The following is a 27,923-nucleotide window of genomic DNA, read 5'->3' on the forward strand; positions in this document are numbered from 1 at the left end:
GTATGGCAGGCTTTGGTTAAATGGGAGCATCACATGCACGTGTGTTGAGTTATTTGTGAGGTAACTCACGCTGTTTTAGGGGAAAATATTTGGGGTCTGGGTTCCCTTTTTTCCCCATCCCGTGAGTGGTTAATATTTTTAGGTTAATGAGATGGAACACAAAAATAGCATCTCCTTGGGGAAGTATAACCTGACACAATTTAAAGTGGAGTCTAAATCGAAATGCAATTCCTGGGTCTGTGAGAGGGCTCAGTGGATAAAGTTACTTGCCACAGAGCCTGAGGACCTGAGTCCTGATCCCAGAATCCACATGGTAGGAGAGAACCTGCTCCTGTAAGTTGTCAGCTGACCTTCACGTGTGCTCTGTGGCCTACACACACAAATAGACACACATGAAACCTAAAATAGAAAACTAAGTTAAAATTGTAATTCTTTTATGAAACAGGAGTAATTTATCTTTGTCATATGTATCCATATAAAGTTTAAAAGAAATCTAGACTTTGTTTCATCTTTTATTTTCTTCAGAAGCACAATCAAAGACTAGACGTACTGATGTTGTTAACTTTTGTACTTTGTTATGCCGTGTGCCACAAGTACCTAACTATTTTGGGTGATCTGTGTGCAGCCATGTGATTTTCAGTTTTCTACAGCTTACTGTCCTTACAGTACAGTCCTGCAACACAGATTATATCTATTTTGGTGGCTTTGTGTATACCTGCAGTAAACAGTTCCTTGCACACTACTACACCTTCCTCCCTACCAGAGAGTAGACAGTTTAATTTCATTTTGTTTTGTTTTTGTTTTTTGAGACAGGGTTGTTTCTCTGTGTAGCCCTGGCTGTCCTGGAACTCACTTTGTAGACCAGGCTACCCTGGAACACAGAGATCCACCTGTCCCTTCCCCCTAAGTGCTGGGATCGAAGGCAGGTGCCACCATGCCCTTGCTGACAAAGTTTACTCCTCAGGGTTTTTGTTTGTTTGTTATAGCAGAACACTAAAAATAGCATTTAACTTTCTGCTAGATAAAAAGCAAAGCCTCTGAAGCTGTTTTGCTAAGTATTACTGCTGCCATATGCTAGTGTTGATTCAGACCTCAGAAAAAATAGTGCTGTGCCCCAGAGGTGTGAATGGCTGGCTTCCCTCGTTAGTATCCTAGCTCATCTAAGGCTTGTTTTATTTGCTTTTTTACAGACCTAACTACCGTAAGAATGCTGCATATTGAGAGAAACCACAAGAAGGTTAACTGTTTGATTGTCTAATTCCTGGATTTGATATGAACCGACAGTCTTTGTTGTCATTGACAGAACCCCACCCAGTGTGTGTGTGTGTGTGTGCATTATTCACATTCCTCTCTGTTCTGTTGAAGGGAAAAAAAAAAAGACATTTTGACCTTTTTTAAGGTTATTGACTTAATTTTGTGTTACTTGGTTGCATGAAGTTGCCCTTAACCACTAAGAATTGTCAAGATTTTTGCACAGACTTTTCCATGTCTAGGCTCCTTTTCCAAGGCAGTTCTGGTCATCAGCTTCCTGCCTTTATCCCACCATCATCAAATACTCAGTTAAATAGTAATTCATATTTTTTAGATGACTACTCAACATAATACTTAAGAATGGGATTTTCTTTCTAACAGAACCCAAGAGCCAACTCCTAGATATATATTGTTGGTATATTGGAGATGAAATGAAAGTCATCTTTCAATTTGAAGGCCATGTGTAAAGTTTAACCATATTGTACAATACCTGTTCTGTATTAGAAATAGATAGTTGAACTTACACTTCTCAAAACTCATGTTGCTGTGTACACAAACTAAGTGTATATGTGAACCTAGTGAGTCTTTTTGTGTTAGACCAAAATAAAGCAAGGATTTATTTTTTCCCAATGCCAATATGATTTGAGCTAATCACTCAAGGTGGTCACTTTACACTTGAAAGCTGAAATCAGCAGGAGCACTATGGGAAACCAGACAAAGCATTGACTCTTGAATATAGACTTTTAATAAACTTTTCTTTTGGAACTAGAATCAGAGTAGTTAACATTCATCTGCAAATGATTATTATGTGTACATTATTGTCGCTATTGTGATACTAGAGAGTCTTATTTATTTTTATGCCAGCTTATACTGTGAGAACACATTAGTCAGTTGGGTTTCATCAATTCTGTTATGCTCGTCCTTGGAACATCTCTTCCGTGTGTGTTTGAGGTTTGTAGCTGAAAAGTTTACTGTAAAAAAAAAATCAAAAACAAAAAAAATGTATTGTTTTTACAGAATAAATTTATTGGAATGTGTACTGGGAGTAAGGTTTGAGGTTGTAAACAACTGAGTTAGTCTTATTTGGCTTCATACGTGTAATGTGAAGTATTAATGTAATTCCTATATTAAAGCAAAAATTGACAGCAAGTTGACATAAGAATTAAGTGCAGGTGAGGATTTTATTTTCTATCTTTTTTCTCTTTATTCTGGATGTTAGGTTAATTGAAAACATTGGGAGGGATGGGAGGGCGTAGCAGTATGATCTGCCAGCACACCTGAGAAAACACCAGCTCAGTGGCCCCTATGTTGACACACAACTGTATGTGCATCCCACTTCCCTCTGGTGTCTTATGTTGTTGAAGAACTAATTAACATGAAGACAAACTATTAAGATGACCTAAAAGCCCAGTGTCACGTGATGATGAAGGTGATGCTGGGCTGTGAGAGCTAAATGCAGTCAGTCCACTTACCCTTCAGGGCATACTGAAGAGGCTACTGTGTTTGGGGCTTCTTTTTGTCATTTAGCAATTAGTGGTTTCTCTATGGTACTTAGTTCCAAGTATGGAAAGTTCCTTAAGAGACAGGGTGCCATATCAGGTTTTATCTTTAAAAGGTACTTTTTAATTTTAAATATTTTATTCTAAAATTAATGAAATTCATCAAAAGACCTCTTCATTGATCACACTAAAACATATGGAGAATGTAGATAACATTTTAAATTGGAACATAAAACAAACAGATTTCTTAAATAAAAAGTTCAAAGTTTGTCATGAAAATGTATACATAAAATACTTCAAATTTAACAAAGTTTGTCTTCATAAAACACCAAAAAAATTTTATTGAAAGTATACACAGAAACACAAGAGGAATATTACCAGCCACCAATAAAACAAGTGTTCATTAAGGCTACTAATAAAGTGGATTTGTGTCATCTTAGCCATTTAAGTTCACAATAGAAGTTTGGATAGCAGTTTTTTAAAACAGCAGTAAGTAATATTCTTTCCTTATGAAGACACTTCAAACAACTTAAGAATATGATGATCTGGCATTTATATTAAGGTTGTCGATGACTCATACAATTCATACAAAGTTATTTCTCCAACCTGTAATTGCGGTTTTGAATTGTTTCATATGCATAGTGAATATGGTTAGTCACTTCTGAATAGTTTCATTTTTATGCTATTTGTAGGCACTAGAGTTGTAATTTTCATACACAATATGTGCAATGTTAAGATCCATGGTCACATTCACAGACAAATTTTGATATATTTCTTTAAACAAGCTGTTTCTCAACTTGAATTTCCCTTCAAAAATGAGAATATACCTATACAATACCATTATTTCACTCGCACATCCACTGTAGAACAAGAATCTGTATTCTCGTGAGTATCCTGGAAGGGAATGAAGTAGAGCATCCGTTCCATATAACAGGGTCAGAGAGAACTGAGGTATGTTTATTCCACCTTTTCATCGGCCTTTGTTCTTAGGAAGAACTCGGGACTGTAGGTACAACGGTAGGCCAAGAGCTGAGGAAGAACTCCATATGCTATGTTTAATGCTAAAAAAAGGATTTTCGCTTCTTCGGGGACTCTGTAGACGTAAGCAGTTCTAGCATGAAGGGAAGCACCAATGTGAGAAAACTGAGCCTGTTTACATTCAAACAAAAAACAAAAAGTAAGCATGAGATCGTTCACTTGAATTAAGGATGCATTCTGGGTGACTCGTTCAGACCATGTGCCCTCAAAACCTGTCTTCAAAGCAAAATTCCTTTAGGTAATCCACAGTCTTAATACATGGTCTTTCACTAAATTTAAGGTCGTTCTTGATGTAACTATTCAAATAATGTATCCTATTTAAAGTGTGCTTTTATCATTCCAAGTTGTGGTTTTTTAACCTAACCCGTGCCGAATACCAAACATTTCTAATTTGAATTCTAGGAACACTACATAGACACTCAGCTAAGTCTCACAATTCAAAATGAAGTTGAGTTCAAAAGCTAAACTGTGGTTAGTATAATGAGCTACTTAAAGAGAAGCACTGAAGATCTCAGTGTCATTGATCAGACTGACTACTAGAAGCAAGAGCTCAGAGCCCCATCAGCATGTAGTTTTGTTTATTTGTGTATTTGATTTTGTGCAACTTAATTGCACTCTGGTTGTTTGTAAGACACACTTGTTAATAGCTTGGCTGTGGATAGCAGAATGATTATAAAATGACAAATATGTACACAGGCAACCTTTTCAAATCGGACTGAAATCTATTTAGAATTGTGAGTGGTCAGCATAATCCAGGTTTCAGAACAGAAAGGCAAGAGCCTCCCTCTGTTTATATATACATAGACTATTCAGAATGTGCCTGTTGAGTTTTGCTTGGCTCGTTTGTTTTTAGTACTTTTCATAAGCACAGAGAAAAACTATTAGAAAAGTAATACAGGCCATAGCGGGCTTCAAAACCGAGAAAATATTTTCTCAGAAAAAGTTATTATAAAATGCAAACCTCAAGTCTGCATTTTTGTGTTTGAAATTCAAGATACACATTAATAAAGACTGAGGGTTTAGATGCAGTAAGTAATAAATCATTGGTATACTATTATCAAAGTGGAAAGATAAAGGATACTGTAATCTAAAGAGGTGGAAGGAACAAGAATGAATCACTAGACAATTTGTTTTTAATGTATTTGTTACCTTACAGTTCCTACATTGATTGTGCTAAGTGGCTAACATAAAAGTTCTATTTAGCATTTGATTTGACCTTGACAAGAAAAGGGCAAGCTTTTATAAACAGCATGTTTAGGAATTTGTATCAATGGCAGATATTTTAATGGGCTACAATTTATAAATTACTGATATATTCTGGATACCTCTAATATGTTTTTGCTACTCTGGAGATAAAATAAAAGTCCTGTGGTGTGTTGACAAGGACCAACAGGTGGATTGTCTGCATTGTGGTCCACAGGCACTGAGAGGGCTCTGCCCTCGGACACACCTCCCTAGGGCAGATGGCCGAAGGCCCGGCAAATGTTTGCATCTCAGGGCTCCACAGGCAAAAGACCTTGAGAATAAAGGGCACTTTGGAAGGTACCTTGAGGAGCTGCAGTTGTGGACAGTCTGGGACTCTGAACAAAACTTGGCCTCTGACACTATTTTTCTCTAGGTCCTACTTTAAATAGCTGTTTATCTGAATATATAACAATTTTATTCTGGACTAGAGGCCAGTTTTGAACTCTGGTTTTTGTCAGATTTGTGGGTTTAGTGATTCTCCTTGTAGATTATTGTGTACATCATAAAACGACCAGAAAAATGCCACCCATAGTTTCCAAGAATAAGTAACATAAGCAGTTGTGTGTACTTGTATAGGCAAGCCTGCCTGAAAGGTCAGTGATTCTGTGGGCCCTTTTCTGCACTAAACAGTGCGGTTAATACCTCATTTTCATGAACAGTAAGCTCATGGCAACATTTGAAAAAATGATCTGTGTCCTTAGATTAGATTGTACGCCCACTGGGCAGATACTGTGTCAAATGTTTTGTGTGGCACCTATCACATTGTTAGAGTTCAATAAACGTTCAACAACAATGGTCTTGTGACTATCAGAGTATAAAAAGAATCTTTAAAGCATTTCTCTGTACCTGTAATAGCAAGCCATTCTACTCAGAATTATTAACAAGGGGTGAAGATTGTAACGTTTCTTACCAAAAGGTGTGTGCATGTGAGAAAAGAACCCTGAGGCCAGTTGTCTGCAGCTCCTGGTACTGCACAGGGTGTGTTTGTGGCAGCCAACTGAGTGGTGCCCCCAACTGTAGCTTCGCTAGTGTTGAGTGCTCAGGATTCTGATACAAGAAGAAGTGTCACCTGAAGAGGCTTCCTTTCCCAGACACCTTGGTAAGGAGTGTCCAGCACACTTGCTTCCTGCACGGCCTGTGGAGCTCAGCCTGGGAACCATACCAGAGCCGAGTGAGTGGGTGAGTGAATGCAGTGCTGCCCAATTCTGCATTTCAATTATGACTGCAATATTCAGTGATGGGGCTGACAGACACCCCTAGTCATTTCCCTTTGACTTAATTCTAAGTTTTCTACCTTGCAGAAATAATGATTTTTTTTTTTTTGGTCAGATTGAATGTTTAGAATGTAAAATGAGGTAATGGAAGTAAGCAAAGGCTAAATTTTAATAGCTTCCATTCCTGATAGAGAATATTAGAGAAAGATGACCCTATCCTAATCCATCTCCTCACTAATCACAACCCTGTCTCCAAAAAGAAGTGAGTCTTACATGTCCACATGAATGTTAGAGGGTGAAATTTGTAGGTGTTGGGTCCCTGTAATACAAGTAGATAATCTAGAACCGTGTTGCCTTAGGGTTTTCTGACTAATAGCATAGAAGCTAATAATACTGACTCTAGAAACAGATGGCCAGATTGGATTATTGCTCCACCACAAACCAGATATCGGGGCCCACCTCAGGTGGAGAGTAACTTTATGATCTGGCACCCTGATGACAACCTGGGCTCCTTGTTATTAGGTCCCCTTGTTGACCTTTTAACTTCTCTATCAAAGGATAAGCATGTAAAAAAATGAACCTCAAGGTCAAAGATGCTTGGTAATAAAGCACCAGAGTAGATGGCAGAAAGATTTATATTAGCCTAATTGTCCGGGAGCTTCCTAAAACTTTAAGATACTCAAAGATTTCTGCGAAGAAAAAATGTTACGAAACTTACTTCCAGGAAAGTCAACTCTTTTCAACTAGACTGTCCACAGATGTACCTCTAGATCCCTGTATAGCCAGGAGTGGAGGAAACAGCTGGAGGGATGTCACCTGACTCAGTTGTCACACATACCCGTGGATGTGGGGTTACATAATGCCCACCAGGTATCTGTCCCCAAACCTTTGCCCAGGTTTTTTTTTGTTTGTTTGTTTTGTTTTGTTGTTGTTGTTTTAGGTCATTAGATGTGAGATACACTTCGGTTAACTTGTAGAAGAATTAATCTCAGTAAGAAGGCATTTTTCTCTTAAATTCTTTCTGGGAATCTATACAATAATAATAAACAGGAGTCCCATAGCTTTTCCATGGCAGGCACTATCATTAGCTCTTTATGTAATACCCTGTTTAATCCTCAGCAACTTTACAGAAAAGAAAATTGGTGATGAAGAGAAGTAAAGTGACAGTGGTCATTGAATTAACTAGTGACAACAAGGGACTTCTATCAGCTCTTGCTGCTAGTCATATTGACTAGATTAACTCTAGGTTTTTGTTTTGTTTCACTTTCAATGATTCTGACAATGTGCAGTCACCCACTGGCATCCAAGGAGGATTGGTTCCAGGACCCTGGGACATCCCATGTATGTCAAAATCCTTGGATCCTCAAGCCCTTGTATAAAATGTGTTTGCATCCTGTGTACATCTTTCTGTATGTCTTACATTAGATGGCTTACAGGACCAAACTGCAAATGCAGTGTAAACAGTTGTAGTGTGTCTTTTAGGGACTAAGAAAAGTCGGCTTTTTGTTCACAATTGATAGCCATCATAGGCCTTAACATACTTAAGTTGGTTGAACCTGCACATAACTAAGAACTGACTATACTTCAGTTGATGGAAAACACTAATAAGTAATTGATTCGGTCTGTTACTTCTCAAATTATACTTACAACTTTAGCCCTATAGCAAGCACTGTGTATAAAGAGAGAGGTTTTATTTTTAAGTCCCCCAATGGAACTTGACCTAAAATATAGTCTGATTTTTATTTTAAAATGTTTAGTTGAGCTTGTACTTTCTGAAGAGAACAAAGAAAATGGGCAACAGGAGAATGGGGAGGACAAGAGTCTCTATTGACATGCTACCTTGGGCATGATGGGAGGTTGAGACAGGAGGATCGTGAGTTCAAGGCTATTCTGGGCTACAAAGCAAGACTCTTATCAAACTGGAAAGTGTGTTTTCTTTTATAGACTGATACTTGCTTTGCAAATGTGTTTAAAGTCTCAAGTTGGCCTATTTCCATTACAAAAGTGCTGCTTCCATTTTACTCCAGAAGTTTCTCAAAGTGCCTCAAAAAACCTGATGTGCTAGTGAGACATCCAGGTGCAGTGATTAAGTTTGGAATTAAGTTTAGGAGTCAGCAATCGGGGCTGAAGAGACTGGTTACCAGCTTACAGTTGATATCAAAAGACAGAAATAAAAGCCCAAATCAAGGCCTTGAGGATAGGGGATTCAGAAGCTGACAAAGCAAAGTAGCTAAGCATTTCTCCAGGAGTATTTCTTCTGCAGGTTTTATCTATTTTTCTATGACTAGTCCAACTCAGTACCCCAGGAAGGATTTAACCACTGACCCCATAAGTACTGTATTTTTCAACACTATGATTCTGGGGTCTTTCTGCCATCCTGGTTACTGTGCCATGATTGTATAATTACTGTGCTTTGCTTCTGGGTGGGCCCCACTCATTTCCAGGTCAATGTTGCTTTCATTAAACACCTGCTGTCAGGCAGGGACATGGCAAAGTGCCAGGGTGAGGGACTGAAGGGCAGGCTGAGCTTTCTAGAAACAGAACTTACAGCCAGCCTCCCTGTTCTGTTGAGTATTGTGTGGCAGAGCTCTTAGACTCTTCATTTAGATAGAATAGACAGCCTAAGAGTTACAGCTTTCAGCTCTTCTCAGTAGCCATAATGTTCATAGACTGGGAAACAATTCTGTAACAGAGTGCCACTTGCTACTTTTGTGACTCTGGGGAAAACCCTAATTTCACTAGATAACTACATCTACCAGGTGGTATCACTGGTGTGAGTGAGGGAGAGGGAAAGAGAGAGAGAGGCAGAAATGTCATCCAATAAACTAGAAACTATTTTCTACTCAAAACATTGAGCAGAGACATGTTTCATAATTTCAGTGACAACTAGGTCACTAAAGAACTTTCTCAAAAGGGAATATTCTTATCTGAGTACCTGAGCTAGACCTCCAGCATGGACCAGCGTTATATCAGGCATCCATGAACATCCAGGGACCACTAAGCCATAAAGTGCAATTACGAAGTAAGGGACAGAGTAGAACATGTATGCCAGCATCTGTGTAAAAAGAAATGAGCAAATTAACAGCTTGACCTAACAAAAAGCAAAAACATGAAACACTTTCAAAGATAAATGCTAATTCCTACTTATGTGTAGACACCTCATTATCCATTTAAAATATGAGAATTGACTTCAAAAAAAAAAAAAAAAAAAAACCTTAGGCTTTGTAACAACTTGACCTGAATTTTAGGGTAAGCAGCAGGGTCCTTTAGGTAGGGCTCTTGGAACTGTGTGTAGAGTCGGCAGAGCTCGGCTGGGCAATCCAGAGCAATCTAAGGACAAAATGAGTTCGTTATGACAGTCCCGTTCTTAGGTTTGCAGATGAGGCTGTGTGCCAGCTTCAGTGAGAGCCACTTCAGTTCTCACCATAAACTATTTACAGGCCCGTCAGTAACAGGAAAAGCAGATATCCAGACTTCTCTAGAGGACTAAGCCTAAGTCAACAGTGGGTCATTGTTCTTGGGACTCTCCAATATTCACAGCTTCAGCATCTAGGTTTAGTGAGCCAAAGCACAGCTCTTGGTAGAGATAACCAGTTCCACTTGGGAATAGCTAGCCAACTAGTCTCTATCAGAAGAAAAATAACACTTCTGTACCAAATTAATCATACTGTGCTTTGCAAGATTCAAAAATAGCATCTGCCTCTCTCCAGTACCTCACAGAGCATATGGAAGCAGTAAGGGATGATTTGAAAGCAGGGTCTTCCTGTGAAGCCGTTTCCTGTCCACTTTGGAAAGAGCAGAGAGCAGATTTAGTCACTGCAGAGGACACTCTAGGCCACAGAATAGATTTTGGCAAACCACTGAGACAGTTCCCCCTCAGGCACCATTCCTCATATCCTTGGCCATAAATGAAATGTTCTACCAAATAACAACCTGGACTGCAGGCTAGCAGTAGAGTTGGGCCTTGGTCCAAATCCTCATCTGAGCAAGCCCCACCCAGCACACATGTACACAGAGAACAGGACATGGGAGGATGCAGTTGGATCTCATTGTGTGGTGGTGACTGAACTTGGAAATTAGCACAAACCAACCAAAGAACAGGTTCCATGGCTTGTTCTCAACTTGTGCAACCCAGCAAGTTTAGAATAGTTGGTAATTGGTGAAACTGAATATGATAAGCAAATAATTCCTAGATTTAAAATATTTCTTCTAAGAATAAATTATAAAGCTGGGTCATTGTGAAGAATCACTGATGAATTAAGACTAACAACAGTTGTGTATTGAACACTTACTTTGTACAAGGCCCTTACCAAGGAGGGTGGTCACTAATCTTCAAAACGATATAAGGTAGGCACTAGTAGTTTACAGAGAAGGAAGTGACAGGTCAGAGAGTGTCATTTTTCTAAGGCACAACTAGCAAATGGCTAGTGTTCTCCACAACTACACAGAAAACTTGTCTCCCAAAACAAATAACGAACAAAAACCAATAAAGAGCAAAGAGGGAAAAAAAAAAAAAAACATCTCACGAGTCCTTCCTATAATCAAACTCCAAACCTGAATCCTAATTCAGCATTAACCTGAGCAGTGAGAAATTCACATGACCCTGCACAGGTGAGAACTGTTACCCAGGGACCTCTTGATCTCATCACCCCTACTCTTGAGAATACATGGTTGCTCTGGGCCACAGCTGTATTGAGATCTTAGGGAATCACCCTAACCAAAGATAGTTGCCTTTAAATCGGGGGGCTGGGGGGGGCGGGGGGGATCAAGGGAAACAATGAGATTCTAATGGCCAGTTTTTCAGGTGTCCTAAAATAAGGAAAGGAAGGTACTTCTAAACAGAAGTTGATCTGAGGACCCAAAGGAGGAGGTATGAGATAGCCTGGGATGAGCCATCCCTTGTGAGTGGGGCACTTGGGGCAAGAGAGCAACAGGAAGCTAGTCCAGAGCTCTAGGCTGTGGCAGGAAGAAGAGGTGATCAGTTTGATCTCACACACTATACGTATACACACACACACACACACACACACACACACATACACACAGAGACTTTTTTCTTGTTTGGAATAGTATATTGTTATTTTGATGTTATGCTTACCAAGCCTCTGAACAGGCAAAATCCAGCCGCCAAGACGAGACACACAACCAAGAGCAAGTCAAATGGTCTTCTCAGCAGGGCCTTTGCTTGGGCTTCTTGAAGAACCTAAAATGGAGTTTGTTGCTGGAGAACAATCCCAAAGCCAGGGACAAGTCTGCGACACTAAATGCCAAGCTGATGACTAATGAGTCTGGAAGATGCACAATTCACATCGTAGACCACTGGCCACTGAACATCATGAGTATCTTCCCCTCCAGTATATTCCCTTTTTTATGAAATGGAGCTACTAAGCCAGGTGATTTGAGGCCCATCCAGCTCTAGTCCATTTTTTTCTTGAAACTACATTTTTATGATTATAAAAGTAAGTTATAAGCCGGGCGGTGGTGGCGTATGCCTTTAATCTCAGCACTCGGGAGGCAGAGGCAGGCAGATCTCTGTGAGTTCGAGGCCAGCCTGGTCTACAGAGCGAGATCCAGGAAAGGTGCAAAGCTACACAGAGAAACCTTGTCTCAAAAAAACCAAAAAAAAAAAGCTATATGCATTTGAAAAATGAAATTGTAGAATTGTCAACTGTTAGTGGTTGACACACATTCCTAGTCATGTATAGTTTTGTTTCGTTAGTTGGTTGGTCAGCTGGTTGGTTGATAAGCCGGTTGGTTGGTTGGTTGGTTGGTTGGTTTTCTGAGACAGGATCTCATCTATGTGGTGGAGACAGACATAGAACTCGCTGTGTAGCTCATGTTGGCCCCAAATTCATGATTATCCTGCCACCTCCTCCCAAGTGCTAGGATTAGATTTCATGTGTGCCATCATGCCTGACTCATGTATGTTCTATACATTTATATATAAATGCATAGACTCACATATAACCTTTTTTTTGCAAAAATAGAATTTAGAATATAAACAGTTTTGCATTCTTCACTGAATAACTAATTGCCTGTGAGCACATCCTCAAGTGATTAAAAACTGAAAATACCCTAAGGAAACCATACTTGTCCTCCCACTGCAAGACACTGGGCACTTTTTCATTGTACCACTTAATGTTCAGGAGAGCGGCCCTGCACAGAAATCTCTGCCTTGTGTCTGCGATGACTGTCTCGGGACAGGCCCTTGATATGGAAATGGGTTGGAAGCATGGCTAAACTGCTTTGCAGGGTGATTCTGTGGTTGTTAAGTTTTGTTTGCGCTGAGTATGGTTCCTAACAGCACTGTGTAACAATGCCCATAGCTGTGCTTTACCATTAAAGTAACAACACAAATGATTCTGTGTGTCTCGTAATGCAAATGCTGTTCACACACTGACATGGAGCCCTGTCAAAGCAGTGGAGCCAGGGCCAACTAGGGTTACTGTTTACCCTTTCTTTCTAACACCCACTCACTTCTGAAAGAGATGTATGAGTGTAGCTGCTGATGGCCTGAGTTTACACAGCAGTAGCTAAATATTTACAAATTAACTATGTGTAGATTATAATGTACATAGAGCGAGAAGTAAACCTCCGTAGTGGAGTGGTTGTTCAGCACACGGGTGGCCATGAATTCAACCCCAACACTCCCCTAAAAAGGTAGTCCAATGAATTCAACTTGTACAAATAATTTTGGCCAGATGTGGTGGCGCAAACTTTTAATTCCAGCACTCAAGACAGGTGGAGCCCAGTGATTTTGAGGCCAGCCTGGACTACATGGAGAGTTTGAGGCCAGCTAGGGAGAGCCTCAAAAGTAAATAAGTGAATAATGATTTTAAACTAAAAATAGTTTTGTAAGGTGAGTAATCATGTTCTAACTAGTAGTTTGTTCTCACACATCAGATAGATTTAAAGGACCCTACCCAAGGATATATTAATATAAACTGAAGAGAAGGAAATCACTCTCTTAGAAATGAAGATTTAAGCAGACCTGTGGGGTTAGCCTTGCTTCATACTGACCCCCTTGGCAGTGAATGGAAGGGGAGGAGTCTTGGGGGTGCTCCTGCAACCACTGTCCTGGGGCCTGTATCCCCAGGGATCAGAACCAATGGCCTTGTGCATTACCTTGAACACCTCAGCAGTAAATGGTATTACTGAAAGAAGTGTCAGGTGCTCACACACAGGCCGTTAACCCAGGCAAACCACATGCTGTGAACTTTACCTGTCACACTAACACAGAAGGGTGGCAGAAGCCAAGGTGATCCCTGCAAGGGAAGTCCCCCGTAGTGTAGCCTGGGCAGTAGAAGCAGATGGATTGAGACAGAAGCAGACCATCTGCCACATTAACAAAGATGCCAGCAAATGGCAAGGTATCAACATAGTCCTATGGATTGAATGCCCCAATGCTCTGTCCTCACGGAGATGTGAGCCTGGGGAGTCTGGGAACATGTAAGTTACCAGCTGCCAGAATGCCAGCCTGAGGTTGCACACCAGTATTGAATTGTTACATTTAAATGTAATAAAACTACCTTTGAGGGATAATTATAGTTTTCTGATGGCTGGTTGTAGATTCTGAAGCCAGCCCACACCGGAAGACATGTATATGGTATGCTTAAGAAAAATGCAGGGCAAATCCGTGTTCCATATTTTCCTATTTAAAAGAGAGGAAGAGATAGTCAAAAAGATGGCCAAAAGTCTGTTGGTGCATATCTAAACAATAATATTTAAGCTACCTACAACCTCAAATCACCTAAAATTTTGCAATGAACCAGTAATAGTTTTGTTAGATAAGACAAAAAAAAGTCAAAACCATTAGATATTTCTTAATAGTGATGTCCTATTTACAATATTAAAAACTATGTTAACACATATATCCTAATTTTCTGCATGTCTAAATGACTTCTTTTACTTCATCCTGGAAGAATATTTATTTCCGGGTGCATTTACCATAAGTTCTCATAGTGTGTGAGAAGCAACATATAATACAAAGAGCTGCAAACCGTATCCGTGCACTAAATGCTGGCTGCTTAACTACCAGTTCAGTATACCCTTCTGAAAATGGCTTTAACACACTTCTTAAAAGATGAGAGCACAGAGCCGGGTAGGAATAACTTTGCAAAATAGTTTTTATAAGCTTAGAACCTACTATAAAGCTTAAGAACAACTTTTCTATCTAAAAACCCCATTATAAAAAAAAAAAAAAAACCCAATGACTGTTAAAATAACATTTCTTACCTACAATGTTTCCAGGCACAAAAACCACAATGCTCATTATAATGGATCCGACCCAGTATAGGCCAATGGTTCTGTAGCTTTCCCTACAACAAAACATTTTGATTCAGTATACTTGTCTTGGGATACAAAAGGCAATCCTCAGAATTGTCTTCCAATCTAGTTACAGAAGTACCTGAATAGAAACCCACTGAATCAAGTGATAAGCATAGGGAACCCTGATAATCAAGATCACTTCCATATGTGACATGGTACAGAACCCTTTGTGGGCTTGTGCACTCAGGCATGCAAACGGGTGGTCTATGTGTGTGTACATGTATGTGCAGGCCTGTTCATGTGCATGCTTGTAGAGACCAGAAGGCTGTGTCAGGCAGGTTCCTTTCTCAATCACCCTCCACCTCATTTTTTTTTTTTTTTTTTTTTTTTTGAGACAGTGTTTTTCACTGAGCCTAGAGCTCTGGCCACCTCAGCTACACATGCTGGATGGCAAGTCTCAAGGAACCTCTTTGCTCCTCACTACACCCCATTACTGGGATTCCAGGTGCAAGCCCTCAAACCCAGCTTATTACAGGAATGCTGGGGATCGAACCTGTGTCCTGATGCTTACCCAACGAGCCCTCACTCCTACCCCTTTGGTGTCCTTTTCAGTAGGAAATTATGCTATCCATACAACACACATGTTGACCTATGACATGGTCTTCACTGATTAGGACTGTATTTCCACACTGTGTATAAAACTCACAGCATAGGGAAGAAGGATCAAGGATGAAAGTTTAATGTAAAGTGGACTTTCTGTGGCACACGGAGTTTGGGCTAAAGCCCCAGAGACGACAGGTCCCTGTGGTCTAAAGGGACAGATCTAATCTCAATGGTGGCCAAATGTCCCTTCATCTGATAACCCAGAAACAGCTCCATACTAGAGGCTGAGAAGAATCCAAAAGGAGGGGCCAGTATGGAGAACACTGTGTGTTTTCTGCTCTGCTGTGGGCCCCAACCCAAATGGAGCCACCCCACCAGGGCAATGCTTAGTCTCGGAATGCCGCTCCTGGAGAGCATGATGAGGGGAGGGGAGGACAGCTCAGGGGGCTGCGTTGTAGCCTCCCAGGGAGCAGAACTGGAAGACCTCCTCTCACTTAGGGCCATGCAGAGGCTGGGGATGCAGGAGCTGTGTGGGAAAACGCCATAGCCAAGACTGCCTGCTAACCCCTAGGAAGTCACAGTGGACAAAGAGAGAATTCAGCCAGCATTGCTGGTTACTTCTGCAGGGGGTGTGGCACACAAGTTTCTGCCGTGGGAGTCCCCAGAGAGCCTGTGTGTGCTGTGAGAAAGAGCTAGCATGTCACAGCAGTGAGTACTGGTACCCAAAAAACAGCAACCGTCACAAAAATCTTCCCTCGTTTCTTTAATTACAGAGACATGCTCCCAGAGGAGCCAGCCACAAAGAATTGAGGGGTATGATCAACCCCCAAGTTTGTGCAATTTCCCAACCCCTAGGACCACACCTGAACTTGAGAAATTCTGGACTGAAATGAGGTGGAACTTTGAATTACAATGTGCTGGACTTGGGTTCCTAAAACTGGGGATGAGTAGACGGCTCAGTGGAAAAGGTGCTTCCTGCACAAGCATGAGAACCCAAGTTCAGGTCTCTAGCACCCACGTGGAAAGCCAAGCATGGTGATGTGCATCAGTAACTTCAGCATCAGGCTAAGGGCAGAGACAAAGGAGACCCAGGTGCTTGCTGGCCACCCAGTCTAGACAAAACGGTGAGCTCTAAATTCAGTGAGAGACCTTATCTCAAAAACTATGGGGTGAGCCAATGAGAAGGCTCAGTGGGAAAGGCACCTGCTGCCAACCTAAGTTAGGTCTCCGGGTGGAAGGAGAGATCCCATCCCTGTAAAACTGTTCTTTGACCTCCAAATACCTACCAGAGCTCACATACATATACCTGCACATGAACACACACACACACACACACACACACACACACACACACACACACACAATAAAATGTAATTTTAAAAAATAAAGTAGAGAAGAAATTGAGGAATTCTCCCAACATCAATCTCTGACCTCCACACTAGCCTACATGAATGAGCACACACTCCCATATAAGCACACATGCACACGCATGCGCGCACACAAACGCACACAGTGAGTTTATTGTTGATGTCATGTGTTTGTTTATTTGTTGAGACAGGCTCTCACTGTGTATGTAGCCCTGGCTTGGAACTTACTTTGTAGACCATGCTGGTCAGCAGCTCAGAGATCTGCGCTCCCCAGCTCCTGGATGCTGGGATTAGAGGCATACACCACCATGCCAAGAGAGATTGTTCTTACAAAAACAGAAACCTAAGGGACCGCTTTCTGCCTGAGCTGCCACCAAGGTAGAAGGAGAACTCAAAGGGATATGTTTACAAAGACAGTGATACAGAGAAAATAAAGCTTTGTCCAACTCATAGAACATTCCTGTCCTGACATTCGTGTGTGGCATACATACATCCTGACATTCCATGTTCCTTACATACCCCTTATCAGTTGCAAAAGTGGCACAGACACACACACACACACACACACACACACACACACACACACACACACACACCAGGAGAGCTACTTACTCCCATGCTATGGCGGCCACCATCACCAGGTACATCAGGTAATGAACAGAGCCATCCCAGTAACAGACCATGTGCCCATAGGCCGTGTTCAGATATGGTTCACCCTAAGGAAAGCATTGAAAAGCAGCCATTTTAAGGAAGGCTCCAATCTTCAAATGCAGGACAACAGACCTCTATTGCAAATAAAACAACAGAACTAAGGGGTGTTTCTTCACTGAGACGAAACCACTTCCACACAGTTGGTAGGATTGCAGAAAATAGGACTTTAGCCTGGGGCAGTCAAAGCCAGGGTCTGCCATGGTGTCAAATAGAATTTCTAACAAATTGGCATTTGATTACTCAACAAAGGTTTGTACTACAATACAAAGGCATCATCAGGTGGCTGTGTGGGCAATCTCAGCCAACTGGAGCAAGGCCAAACTTGTGTCTGTAAGCACTTGACCCTGGCCGGAAGGGTGGCCCAGGAAGGCCCTGTTCACTAGTGCCACCTGCTGGCCTTAACCAGTCATGCTAATCTTGTGGAGGGCTGGGCAGTCCATGGGGAGGTGCCCATGTCCAATTCCACACATAGCTTCCCACCTGCCCTTTATTCAGTCTTCCCAGCAGACTTGTGGGCTGGTCAGGACCGTCTATCTGCAGAGGAGAAAACGTTTCAAGAGCCTGAAGACTTGCCTGAGGTCACATAGCTAATAAGGAGCAGCACTTACATTACCAACAAGAGCCACACTTCTGGGATATTTCAGTTTCATGAACACAAGATTGTATGATGAACTATGAACATTTCCCCTTCCCGGGTAGTCATGTTCCGGGGTCCTGTCAGACATGGACTCTTCAGTGGTGTTTTCTTTCTCCCTTCCCTAGGACCATGCCCTCCCAGACTGCTTCGCATGTCTCCCTAATATGCGTGAGCAGCCAAACTGTATCAACCAGTCAAGGAGGTATTCTCTGAAACTCTGTGGCTCCCCTCAGGCAAGGACATCAGCCACCACCATCCCCCCCCCAAAAAAAAGCCACACCCAAACTTCTAACCCTCTGCCTGGCCACTGCCTTTCCCTCTCACTCGTGGTACATAATTCAACTGATTTCATGGCTCCGGTCACTCCTGCCTACACACTCAGCTCTGAAAGCCAGCACCGGCCTCCTCGGGGAGCTTCACAGACACGTGTGGACCTTTCAAACCCACCTGAACTCCTTCAACTCGCCTGCTTCTCCCTCCAGCCAGGCCCTTCCTGCCTGGCCTCTGCACACCCAGCTCAGCCAGCTCCAAGCTCTTCTATGCAGTCTTTGGACAAATCTCACTAAGTATCTATGCTGTCACTTTAGGTGACCTTCCCTTTTCATCACAGCGTGGGGCAGGCCTTCAAAGTCACCCATAGAGCCACTGCTACATTTCCAAATGGGTACCTCACCTCTCCCTGCTTCCCATCTACCACCCTCCAGCTGCAAGGCAAGACTCATGCAGCCTCCCTCTTCCTGAAAGGCTGCAGGTCGAAACCCCATCTCTTCCACTAGGCCCGCAGATCCTACCACTGTTACACCCCAGCTTCCTTCCTTGTACCTCCTACCCAAATTCTTGCCAACCTCACAGGGTTGATAGATAGCTTGCCCCCTGATCAGCATCCTCCCTCCTGAAGGCCCCTCCTCTGGTTCATTGGCCTCCTCCCCAGGCTTCCCTCTGCCTCCTCTATCTGCCCACCATGGTCCATCATCCCCCACAAAAGCAACTCTCTTCTCCAACTTGAAGTATCAACTCTATTTGGGTGGTTCCTGAGTCTCTCTGATGGAGTCATTCCTCAGAAGACCTGCTGAGCCCTGCCAGCTGGGGCATTAGTAGATGTCCCTCCAGGACCCAAAACTCCACATGTCCCAGAGGAACTCAGCATTACCCTGCAGACACTCCTGGGGAGACAGACACTATTAGGCCTCCTTTCCAGACATTTGTCCAAGCTGTCCCTTCGCCCCAGAAGGCCTTCCCTTCCTTGCACCATATAGCAGTATGTGTGGTCCTCTCCCATGGCCACTCTGAAATGCTATGGAAATGCCAGCAACTCAAAGAGGCCATCCTGGGCATTCATTCCCAGAGCCCTTGCATCTGTGCTGAGAGTGTACCTCTGCCATCATACCCAGGCCAAAGCCATCCTCCCTTCTCATTAGACAGTGACCTCCTGAAGGCTAGAAACAGCTGGATTCAAGGACTCTCTAGAACTTCACTCCTCAAGCTTCTGACTTAATAACACCAGCATTCCAACAAACCCCAAAACAGGAATCAGGACATCACTCCAGGCCTTCCTCTCCATCACCCACAACTTGACCCGAAATCCCACTCAGAATCCCTGAAACTCATTCTCTCTCTGTTTGCCCTGCACTGCCACTGGCCATCTTCTTGCCCTTGCTGGCCTTGCAGAAGCTGCCTTATGGATAGCACATCTCACTGTGTGACACGGCCCCATACCCACAAGCTTGCCTTCTTCCCTGGCTCCAACGCTCCCCTCACACATTCCTGGGGAGACAAACAAAGCTCCCCATTATTTGAAACACAGAAAGTCCATAGACAATACTGTTTCAATCTCTGCTCCATATTTTCTGTGTGACCTTGAGTAGGTCACTTGGCCTCTCTAGGACTGGATTCAGCCCACTATAAATTAGAAAACAAGACTGGTTTCCTCGAGGGCTGTGATTTTGTGGTAGGGTATTAATTGCCAGACTCAGCAAGCTTAGGTAAATAACTTGATATTACATATATATATACAGGGTCCCGTACTGTAGTCCAGGCTAGCCTGGAACTCACCATATTGTGAGACTTCCCTCAAACTTGCAGTAATCCTTCTTTCTTCCTTTGCCTCCCAAATACTGAGTGAGATTATAGATAGACTAGACTTTGACACCTGAGATGTTTAAGACGAATTTGGGATCTCTGAAATTATCATCCAGTAAGAGAACCCCAAATACTAAATTCACCTGAAGTTCTTCACTTAAAAGGAAAACAGTTCTGGAGGGAAGGAGGTGTGGTGGAGACAGAGTGCCCTCCTGGCCCTCTGTCTTCTGTGGCTAGCCTGTCATGTGTCTGCTTACACTGGATGAGGGGACTGCCTCTGAGCCACCCGGTCCCAGTACAACCCCCGAGCAACCCCATACCTCTCTCAGGTAGTGGGTCATAAACCCATCGATGATGCCATCCTGCTCCAAGCCGATGATGAGGTTCACCACGCTGGTAAATCCGAACACCGCATACACTGGAACAAAGGAGGCGGCAGCTGAAAGTGCACGCCATGGGAGACAACAAGGACGGGGTGCCCACCAGGTACCACGCAGTGTTGCTCATGCTTTTCCAGACTGCATGTACTGCGCACCAGCTGGACATTAACCTCTCTTCATGGACCTCCCTGTACTGATCCAAGGCCCTCACTGAGGGAACTCATGTCACAGAGACAGAGAATCAGTGTCCCAGAAGATTCTTCCAGGCCGCCTCCACCATCCTCACTCCCTCAGGTGAAACCCACATCCCACCTGAGCAGCAGGAGCTATGCCGGTAATAAAACAGCCGAAGAGATACTCAGGTGGTCTAGAAAAGGCAGGACATCTTAGTGTGGCATGCAGGCCAACTAAGAGTGTGTCCAACATACTAGCCTAGTCCTCCCTGGAGGTCCTCAAGACAGGTGGGTGACCGGTGTACAAGTGGCAGTCAACAGCTTTAAGGAAAAAGGCAGTGACTTTTTGCTTGTTTGTTGTTTGGGGTTTTGTTTGTTTGGTTGGTTGGTTTTTTGTTTTTGTTTCTGTTTTTTTGTTTGGTTTTGTTTTTTGAGACAGGGTTTCTCTGTGTAGCTCTGGCTGTCCTGGAACTCAGTCTGTAGACCAGGCTGACCTCGAACTTGGAAATTGGCCTGCTTCTGCCTCCCGAGTGCTGGGATTAAAGGCGTGTGTCACCACCACCCGGCAAAAGGCAGTGACTTTTAAAAATGCACATGAGATGGGACAGCTGAGGATGCCCGGAGGAAAGCCGCCGCATCTCCAAATCCGGCCAGTTGTACAAAACCCCTAACTGGGCTTTAATACTAGGAGTGGCCAACTAAGGGCCAGAGCTTCTGAACATCTGGCGATCCCACTCAGGGTGTGCGAGTCCATCGAGAAAACTGCATTTTCATGTTATAATAAATTGATATCCGAGACTGGAACAGGAAGGGGCAGTAGCAAACCCAATTTGTGAATATAAAAAGCTATGGGAAAAAAAAAAAAAAAAACAAACGGAGAGTGGGGAAGCTACCTCAGGGGGGAGCCAAAGGGGGTGAGGGGTCCCCAGGCGTGCTTCACTGGGCTCCACTGAGGCCCACGTGTCTCCTGGAAAACAAGGCACTGGGTGTGTAATCCACTCACAGCTGGTGACACCCATGGAGGGTCAGATACTTTCTTAGAGGTGACACACAGTCTCTGCCTCTTGATAGATGAGGAACCTGGCCCAGGGCTGGACCCAAGGCTGAAGTGTCCTCAAAGCTGGAACAGAACTGAAGACACAAGAGCGGTTGCTTGCCTCAAGGATGGGGATGTATCAGTAGGCTAAGCGTGGGCTCCCTGGGTGGGGAGGAGGAAGGAGAAACAGCAGAGGGAAACTGTTCTTGGACCAGATCGAAGCAGGTAGAGTGCAACATGAATAAGGACCCAGCTCTGAAGTCAGAGAGGCACAGCCAGACACGAGAGGCTCACGATTTCTCTGAGCTTCAGTGTTGTGTGTGTGCAAACAGAGAGAAACTGGTCATTTATAATTCCTTCCTTCTCCACCTTTGCCAAGGCTCATAGTGGGCAGAGAATGCTTCCCATGCCTTTGGTGAGGGTTCGAGGCTTGCTCTGACCTTAAGATGGAGCTGGAAGTGACAGGGGCCAGCTCTAACCAAGGCAGTGGGGACATTGCTGTCCTTCCTCCAGCCCTCGGTGTATGCTGTGGGAACTATGAGGAGACACAAGTAGAGTCCTAAATCTGTTCACAGCCTGGAACAGGGTGTCTCGGCCAACCCACAGGTCGGTGAGCAAGAGAAATAGATGCCCATTGCTAGAGCTACAGAGATGTGAGGCCTGTTTGACATCAACAGAAATGAAATGAGTAAGATACCCAACAAAATCCCTGGCCACAGGAAGTACCCCAAGACCAGCCACAGCTTTGCCTGAGGCAGGATGTATAATGAAAGGGGTCCGGAGCTGTTCCCCCTGATTCTGACCACATTTCTGGCATCTCTAGCTAGCCAAGTGGAGGGATATTTGTTATGAGTATTAAAATAATACTTCTGAAGGGCTCAGAACCTTGTCAGGCACATGATGTGCTCAACCAATGCCTTGTTTGTTTGTTTGTTTAATACACATGTTTATTTTTCAGGTGCTGATCGAAGTCTCTAACAAATGCTAATGTTTGACCAGCTCCCCAGGGCATTATTTTCCTCTTTACACAAATGTGTAGACCAGAGTTCCCAACCTGTGGGTCACGACCCCTAATCTGCAACAGAGGTCGCGTATCAGATATCCTGCATATCAGATATTTCCATTACAATTCTTAACAGTAGCAAAATTACAGTTAAGAAGTAGCAACAAAACTAATTTTATGGTTGGGGGCGTCACCACAACATGAGGACCTGCATTAAAGGATGGCCGCATTAGGAAAACTGAGAACCACTGGCGTAGAGTGAGACATGGTAAATTCAATCCCACATGCCAGCAGCCAGCTGAAGGCAGGAAGCCCAGCCTGGAGGCTGAGGGAAGAGCAGGCTGGGGGCTCCCAGGGTGCCTGGAGGAGGCCCGCCTGGCCCTGCCACTCACTCCCTGGAAGAACTCTATTTAGAAAGTGGACACCACGAAGGGGAGCTTAGCGGGAAGAGCCTGGCCCTGAAGAGCCCTACACTTCCAGTTCCTGTCAGCACTGGCCTCAGAGCAGCCCAGAAGGAGCATGTACCCAATGCCCAGCTCCCTGCCAGGGTGGATACAAACCCTTTCCCTCTGAAGAGTACACCTACCAGCCTACCTACCGTAGAACAGAGGGTCCCGCGGGGGTTTTCTTTTGACAAGGACCCGAGCCAAAAGGGCCACCAGGAGCAGGATGAGGGCAGCGACGCCAACAATGGTCCAGGAACTGTGGGGACCAAAGCAGGGAGGTGGTCACTAATCACAGTCAACACAATGGTGCCTGGAATTTCCTGGCTACTGAAGGTTCTTGCTCCCTGTGCTGCAGCAGGCTCCTGGAAGCCAGCCTCAGCTTTGGCACTGAAAAGTTACTGCAGCTTATCTACAGCACGTTGGCCTCTCTGGGTCACAGCCCCCTAACGCTCATGGCCCGGAAACCCAGGTCGCTCATTCGTTTCCTTCCCACCTGCATCGTGTGCATGTTCCTTCCCCACCCTCCCTCATCCCTAACATGGCTGCAGCCCAGCGGCCTCTACCCTCCTGTTTCTCCAACGCCTTACCCTGAAAGCTAACGGGTCTAACCACTAAGTCTGCCACCTCCCGTGGGCCAGCCATAAACCCTCAGACTGAACTGCATTAAAAGATTGCACTCTCCAGGGAGAGACCCATAGCTTGCAGTGTGCTTCCCCATGTGGCAGGCACTGTTGCTGGCCTTAGGAGACTCCAGATGAACCCAAGTGGCCTCTGTCTACAGGGGACTTAACCTCCATGAGTTCTGAGCTCTGCTTCCCATAAGGTCACCCCAACCCTATAGAGATACCCAGATTGCCAACACTAGCTGGGCTTCCCATCCTGCACAAATACCTGTGTGGCCCTATCTGTCAATTACATACCATCAGCTCTCTACTAACACTCAGTGATGCTACAAGCACTGATCCACAGCTGGGGCACCTCCACACCATGGCCTAAACACTGGGATCTTCAGGTAGTCTTCACCCCATCCCCCTGGGGAAAGAGGAAGACAAGGGCGGAGGCAGGAAAGGGGGCATGAATGGGTAGAAGGAGAGACGATGGACAGGTGAATGGTGAACGGGTAAGAGACATGGATAATGGATGCAGTGGTGGTCGGTGAGAGATTGGATCGTGCATGGATGAATTCTATAGCATGATGAGAAGGAAACCGGGTCTTGTGCTGGGAAAAAAAAAAAAAAAAGGAAGGTTTCTGATACCCCACACCTGCGGATTCTCCAGGCTCCTCGCAAAGGCCCAGAGCGGAGAAAGGGGAAGCTGCCATGACTCACGAGCATGATGCTGCTCTAAGATACCCAGGGAGGAGAAGAGCAGGGAGGTGAGCCATATGACAGGGTGTCAACGATGAGCCCAGAGGCCGGTGCTAGTCAGCAGATGACCCCATCCTTGGACACCAGTGGCTGAGCTCACAGCCAGCATGCTCACGGGGCTGGGCTCTGATGGAGCAGGACAGACAGCATGAATTAGTTCAGAGTGTCCTCTCACGCTCTCTACCTCTGAGGTAGGAAGACAGGCAAAGAGAAACTGGGGCAGTAGGTCATTTCTGTCGCCCAGCTCTGTTCCTGGGGACCCTCTAGGGAGAACAACACATGCCCAAGGTGGGCAGAAACAGGTCTGACTGCGACTCCAGGTGATGGGTGGAGGGTGCTATGAATAAGGCATGGGTTGTTAGCCTTGAGTGGTGGGAAAAGTTACTGGTGCTCTTTGCTGACTCCTCTGGGCTGCCATACAGCCCTTTCTAGGCTGCTCCCCCAGCAAACACCAGGCCAGCCCTCCCCCTTCCTTACCTAGCTCACACATACCCCAGAACACCTGCAAGGTTCTGTCCTCAGATCTCACCATAACTGAACATATGCGGGTGCATGTGAGAGAGCCCCCTAACTCCTTCCTGGCCCTTCAATCTAGCTGATCATCCTGTTTCTCAGAGTCTCATAAAAGGCCTGGGGAAACAGAAGCTTGGGTTATGAAAGGTGAGTGTAACTGAAAGCCGGCTGCACACAGGGCTGGGCAGAGCAGTACCCAGGTGAGCTGCAGCCCGGGAAGGTGAGCTCCGGCCACAGGAAAGAACTCTGTGCTGTGGGAAACGTGAGTCATGAGTCTGGGGGGCTCAAAGCAGAAATCCCTGATTTGGAGGAAGGACCCACAAACAAAAAAGGGGCGGTTTCACTTACTTGGGGCCATCAAGTTAGGTGTGTGGTCAGCAACCAGCAATGGGGAGAAAGGAAGACAGAACAGCCACAGAGACAAGAAGGTGGACAGTGTCAAAAATCAAAGAGGATTGACGCTCTGGGGGTGGGGGTGGGTTGGGAGCTGAGGCTCAGATGCCAGCAGGGGGTTGAGACAGGAGGCAGGCGCTGAAGGAAGCCCCGTGCCAAAGAGAACTCAGAGGAGGGCACAGACACTAGAGTAGACTCACCAGGAGGGGGCCAGGAGGAAGAAGGGAGCGAACAAGTATGAGAGAGGTGTTATGGATTGCCGGGTTTCTCCTAGAGGAGGATGGGGTGAATGGCTGGAACTAATTCACTCCGGGCCGCAGCACTGATCAGTTAACACAGTCATCAAATCCTCACCACCACCAGCAGTGGCCCTTCCTAGACAGCTCTTCCAGCAAACACCTGCCTATCACAACCACTTCCTTCCCCTCCCGTGCTCACCCCCTCCCGTGCTCACCCCTCCCTATGCTCACAAAGTTGCTGCCCCTGGATCTTGCCCTCGCTGAAGCATCCCTATCTCCAAAACACCTTCCCAAGCCGCTGCCCCCGCCCCCAGCCACCGTGTTTTGTTGTCTTCATAGCACGCAATTCTCTGCTTATGTATCTGTTGATGTCTATTTTAATTCATGGCTCCTCAGCAATTCCTGGCCTGTTCTCAGCCAACTTTTGCAAGGGTTCAGAGCACAGAGGGGGTGTTCAATAAATGTTCACTGCGCTGTTCATGGTACTATACTGCTTTAGGAGCCAAGTTCCCTGTACACTCTATCGACAGGCACAAAACATCTGACTGCCCAGAGCCACCGTTTCAGGAGATGCCCCAAAGACGGGGTTGGTCCAAGGGCAGAGGCAACCTGTGCCCAAGAGAGCTCAGTGCTCAGGTTGTCTGGATGGGGTGACCAGAGCCGTGAGAGAAAATCCATGACTGTGTGCATACTCGGCTAGCAGTCTGGAGGTCTGGAGGGGGTTGCAGGGTATAGACTGATGCAATTTCCTTAGCACCAACTGCTGTGGAAAACACAGCAGGTTACTTCCTCCTCCAGCAGGCAGCAACCAACTTCAGCAGGGCCGCCGCTGGCGCCTTTCCACTAACCAGCCGGGCCTTCGCTGCCCATGGGGGCTGGTCAGTCAGACACCCCTTTAAAGAAGTGGAGGGCGAGACTGGGACCCAGAGTCCTCATGGACGCCTTCGGCTCCACTCGCTTCCTCGGCACTGCGCCGCTGTGCCCTTGATCCAGGCCAGCATCCTATTCCATCAGCAGCGCCCCTCCACAAAGTTCTCACAAGATCCTTAGGGTGTAAATACTGTCCATTTGTCAGACCAGAACACTAAAGCCAGGCCACCCCGTCAGCAGCAAAGCCAGGCCCAGAGAACCAGGGCTATTTCTGCTAGTTTCTCACAACAGTTTCTAAAATTAAAAAAAAAAAAAAAAAAAAAAAAAAAAAAAAAGTGGTTAAGTATGTGAAAGTCCATACATGGAAAACGATCCTATCAAATAAGGCAGGCTCGTGCCTCCCGTGTTGATCTGGTGTCTGAGAGCCTCGGAGGCAGGAGCATTGCGGTATTGACCTCCGTAATCCCAGCTACCCACTCAATACCAGCAAAGAGCAGGCGCCCAGCCCTCAGACCTTGAACTGCCCTAGCCCAGTCGAGCACCTGGGGCCGGGTGACCTGGCTGGCTCCCTCATGCCCCGGGAGTGGAGTTCCCTGGACGCGACCCCAGTCCCGCGGAAAAGTTGCAGGCGCTTGCCGACCCCGCGCGTGCTCACTCACTCGTGCTGGGCCGCCAGGTGGTTGAAGATGTAGGTGACCGGGATGGCTGAGAGGGACAGCACGAACACCCCGGTGGCCGCAGAGGCACTCATTGCCGCCGCCGCGTCGCTCGCCCTTCACAGCATCGCACCCGGGTGCCCCCACCCCAGCTTCCGCCGGCGCCGCGCCCCTCGCCGCTGCCCTTCCAGGCGCCCCCCTGCCGCGTCCCCTCCGCGCGTCCCCGTCGCCCGCAGCTGCCCCGCGCGCGCACTGGCGCCACCCGGGTGCGCTAGGGCCGCGGTACGATCCAGAGAGGTGTCCCCGCCCTGCTCCTACTAACGAATGCGGGGGTTCAGAGGCCACCGCGGCGAGACAAGTGCCCCAGGACGCTTGCTCTCAGGGAAAAGGAGTGGCCGGGCGAGGGACGTGGGTCACAGCCGGGAGCTGGGCATCCTCGAGCTGGAGCGGCGCTGGGCTGAGCCAAGGGCCAGCGGAGGGTGGAGCCAGACCCGAGGGTGTCAGAGCGTGCAGGCCCGCGAGATCGGCTCAGAGACCCACAGGGACAGATGCTCCGGGAACCTTGGAACCTCCCCGCCCCCCAAGCAGTCATCAATGGCCGCAACCAAGGTTCTTGTGACAAGTGGAAATATTTGGTTTTCACCCTGGCTACTCGCTCACCAGCCCTTGACCTTGGTCAAGTTACTGAAGCATTCCATATCTTTTCTCTCTGTGTGAAATGGGGATAGCCTGCTCCATCGTACGATTGTGGAAAATAACAGAGTTAACAAGTATGAAATGCTTCCCCTGCACTGCTCAGCACACCGCTCCCTGTCCTTTTTGTGCAGAACTGACCCTGAGAAGAATGCCCTGGTGTAGGACACTGGGATAACATTCGTTCCTTGCCTGTAAGTGTTCTTGGAGGCCAGGTTACCACCAGCTAGCCTGGCAGGTCC

The 27,923-nt window shown here is 45.6% G+C and overlaps 2 protein-coding genes across 3 annotated transcripts in view; one reads left to right on the forward strand and one right to left on the reverse strand.

Moving 5' to 3' along the window:
• The window catches only part of Hdgfl3 (HDGF like 3), a 47,835-nt gene extending 45,545 nt beyond the window's left edge, over positions 1 to 2,290 (forward strand). Inside the window, exon 6 of the mRNA XM_059272174.1 lies at positions 1,191 to 2,290. Coding sequence (XP_059128157.1) covers positions 1,191 to 1,196 — 6 coding nt within the window. The 3' untranslated portion in view covers positions 1,197 to 2,290. The remainder of the gene's footprint in view (positions 1 to 1,190) is intronic.
• On the reverse strand, positions 1,992 to 27,136 carry Tm6sf1 (transmembrane 6 superfamily member 1). Of its 2 annotated transcripts, XM_059272157.1 has the most exons (10): positions 26,992 to 27,136; positions 23,103 to 23,206; positions 20,233 to 20,330; positions 17,098 to 17,201; positions 14,483 to 14,565; positions 13,777 to 13,898; positions 11,346 to 11,450; positions 9,485 to 9,577; positions 9,183 to 9,302; positions 1,992 to 3,899 (listed from the first exon to the last, which is right to left on the reverse strand). In XM_059272157.1, the coding sequence occupies exons 1-10, from the start codon at positions 27,081 to 27,083 to the stop codon at positions 3,708 to 3,710; spliced, it is 1,113 nt and encodes a 370-aa protein (XP_059128140.1). In that variant the 5' UTR covers positions 27,084 to 27,136; the 3' UTR covers positions 1,992 to 3,707. The 2 variants fall into 2 exon arrangements, with proteins under 2 accessions (XP_059128140.1, XP_059128150.1); XM_059272167.1 differs by lacking the exons at positions 1,992 to 3,899; positions 9,485 to 9,577; positions 11,346 to 11,450; positions 13,777 to 13,898 and having other exon boundaries at positions 9,217 to 9,302.
• Between the last annotated feature and the right edge of the window lie 787 nt (positions 27,137 to 27,923).

The sequence above is a fragment of the Peromyscus eremicus genome, chromosome 1, assembly GCF_949786415.1.
Source record: "Peromyscus eremicus chromosome 1, PerEre_H2_v1, whole genome shotgun sequence".
Taxonomy (NCBI): Eukaryota; Metazoa; Chordata; class Mammalia; order Rodentia; family Cricetidae; genus Peromyscus; species Peromyscus eremicus.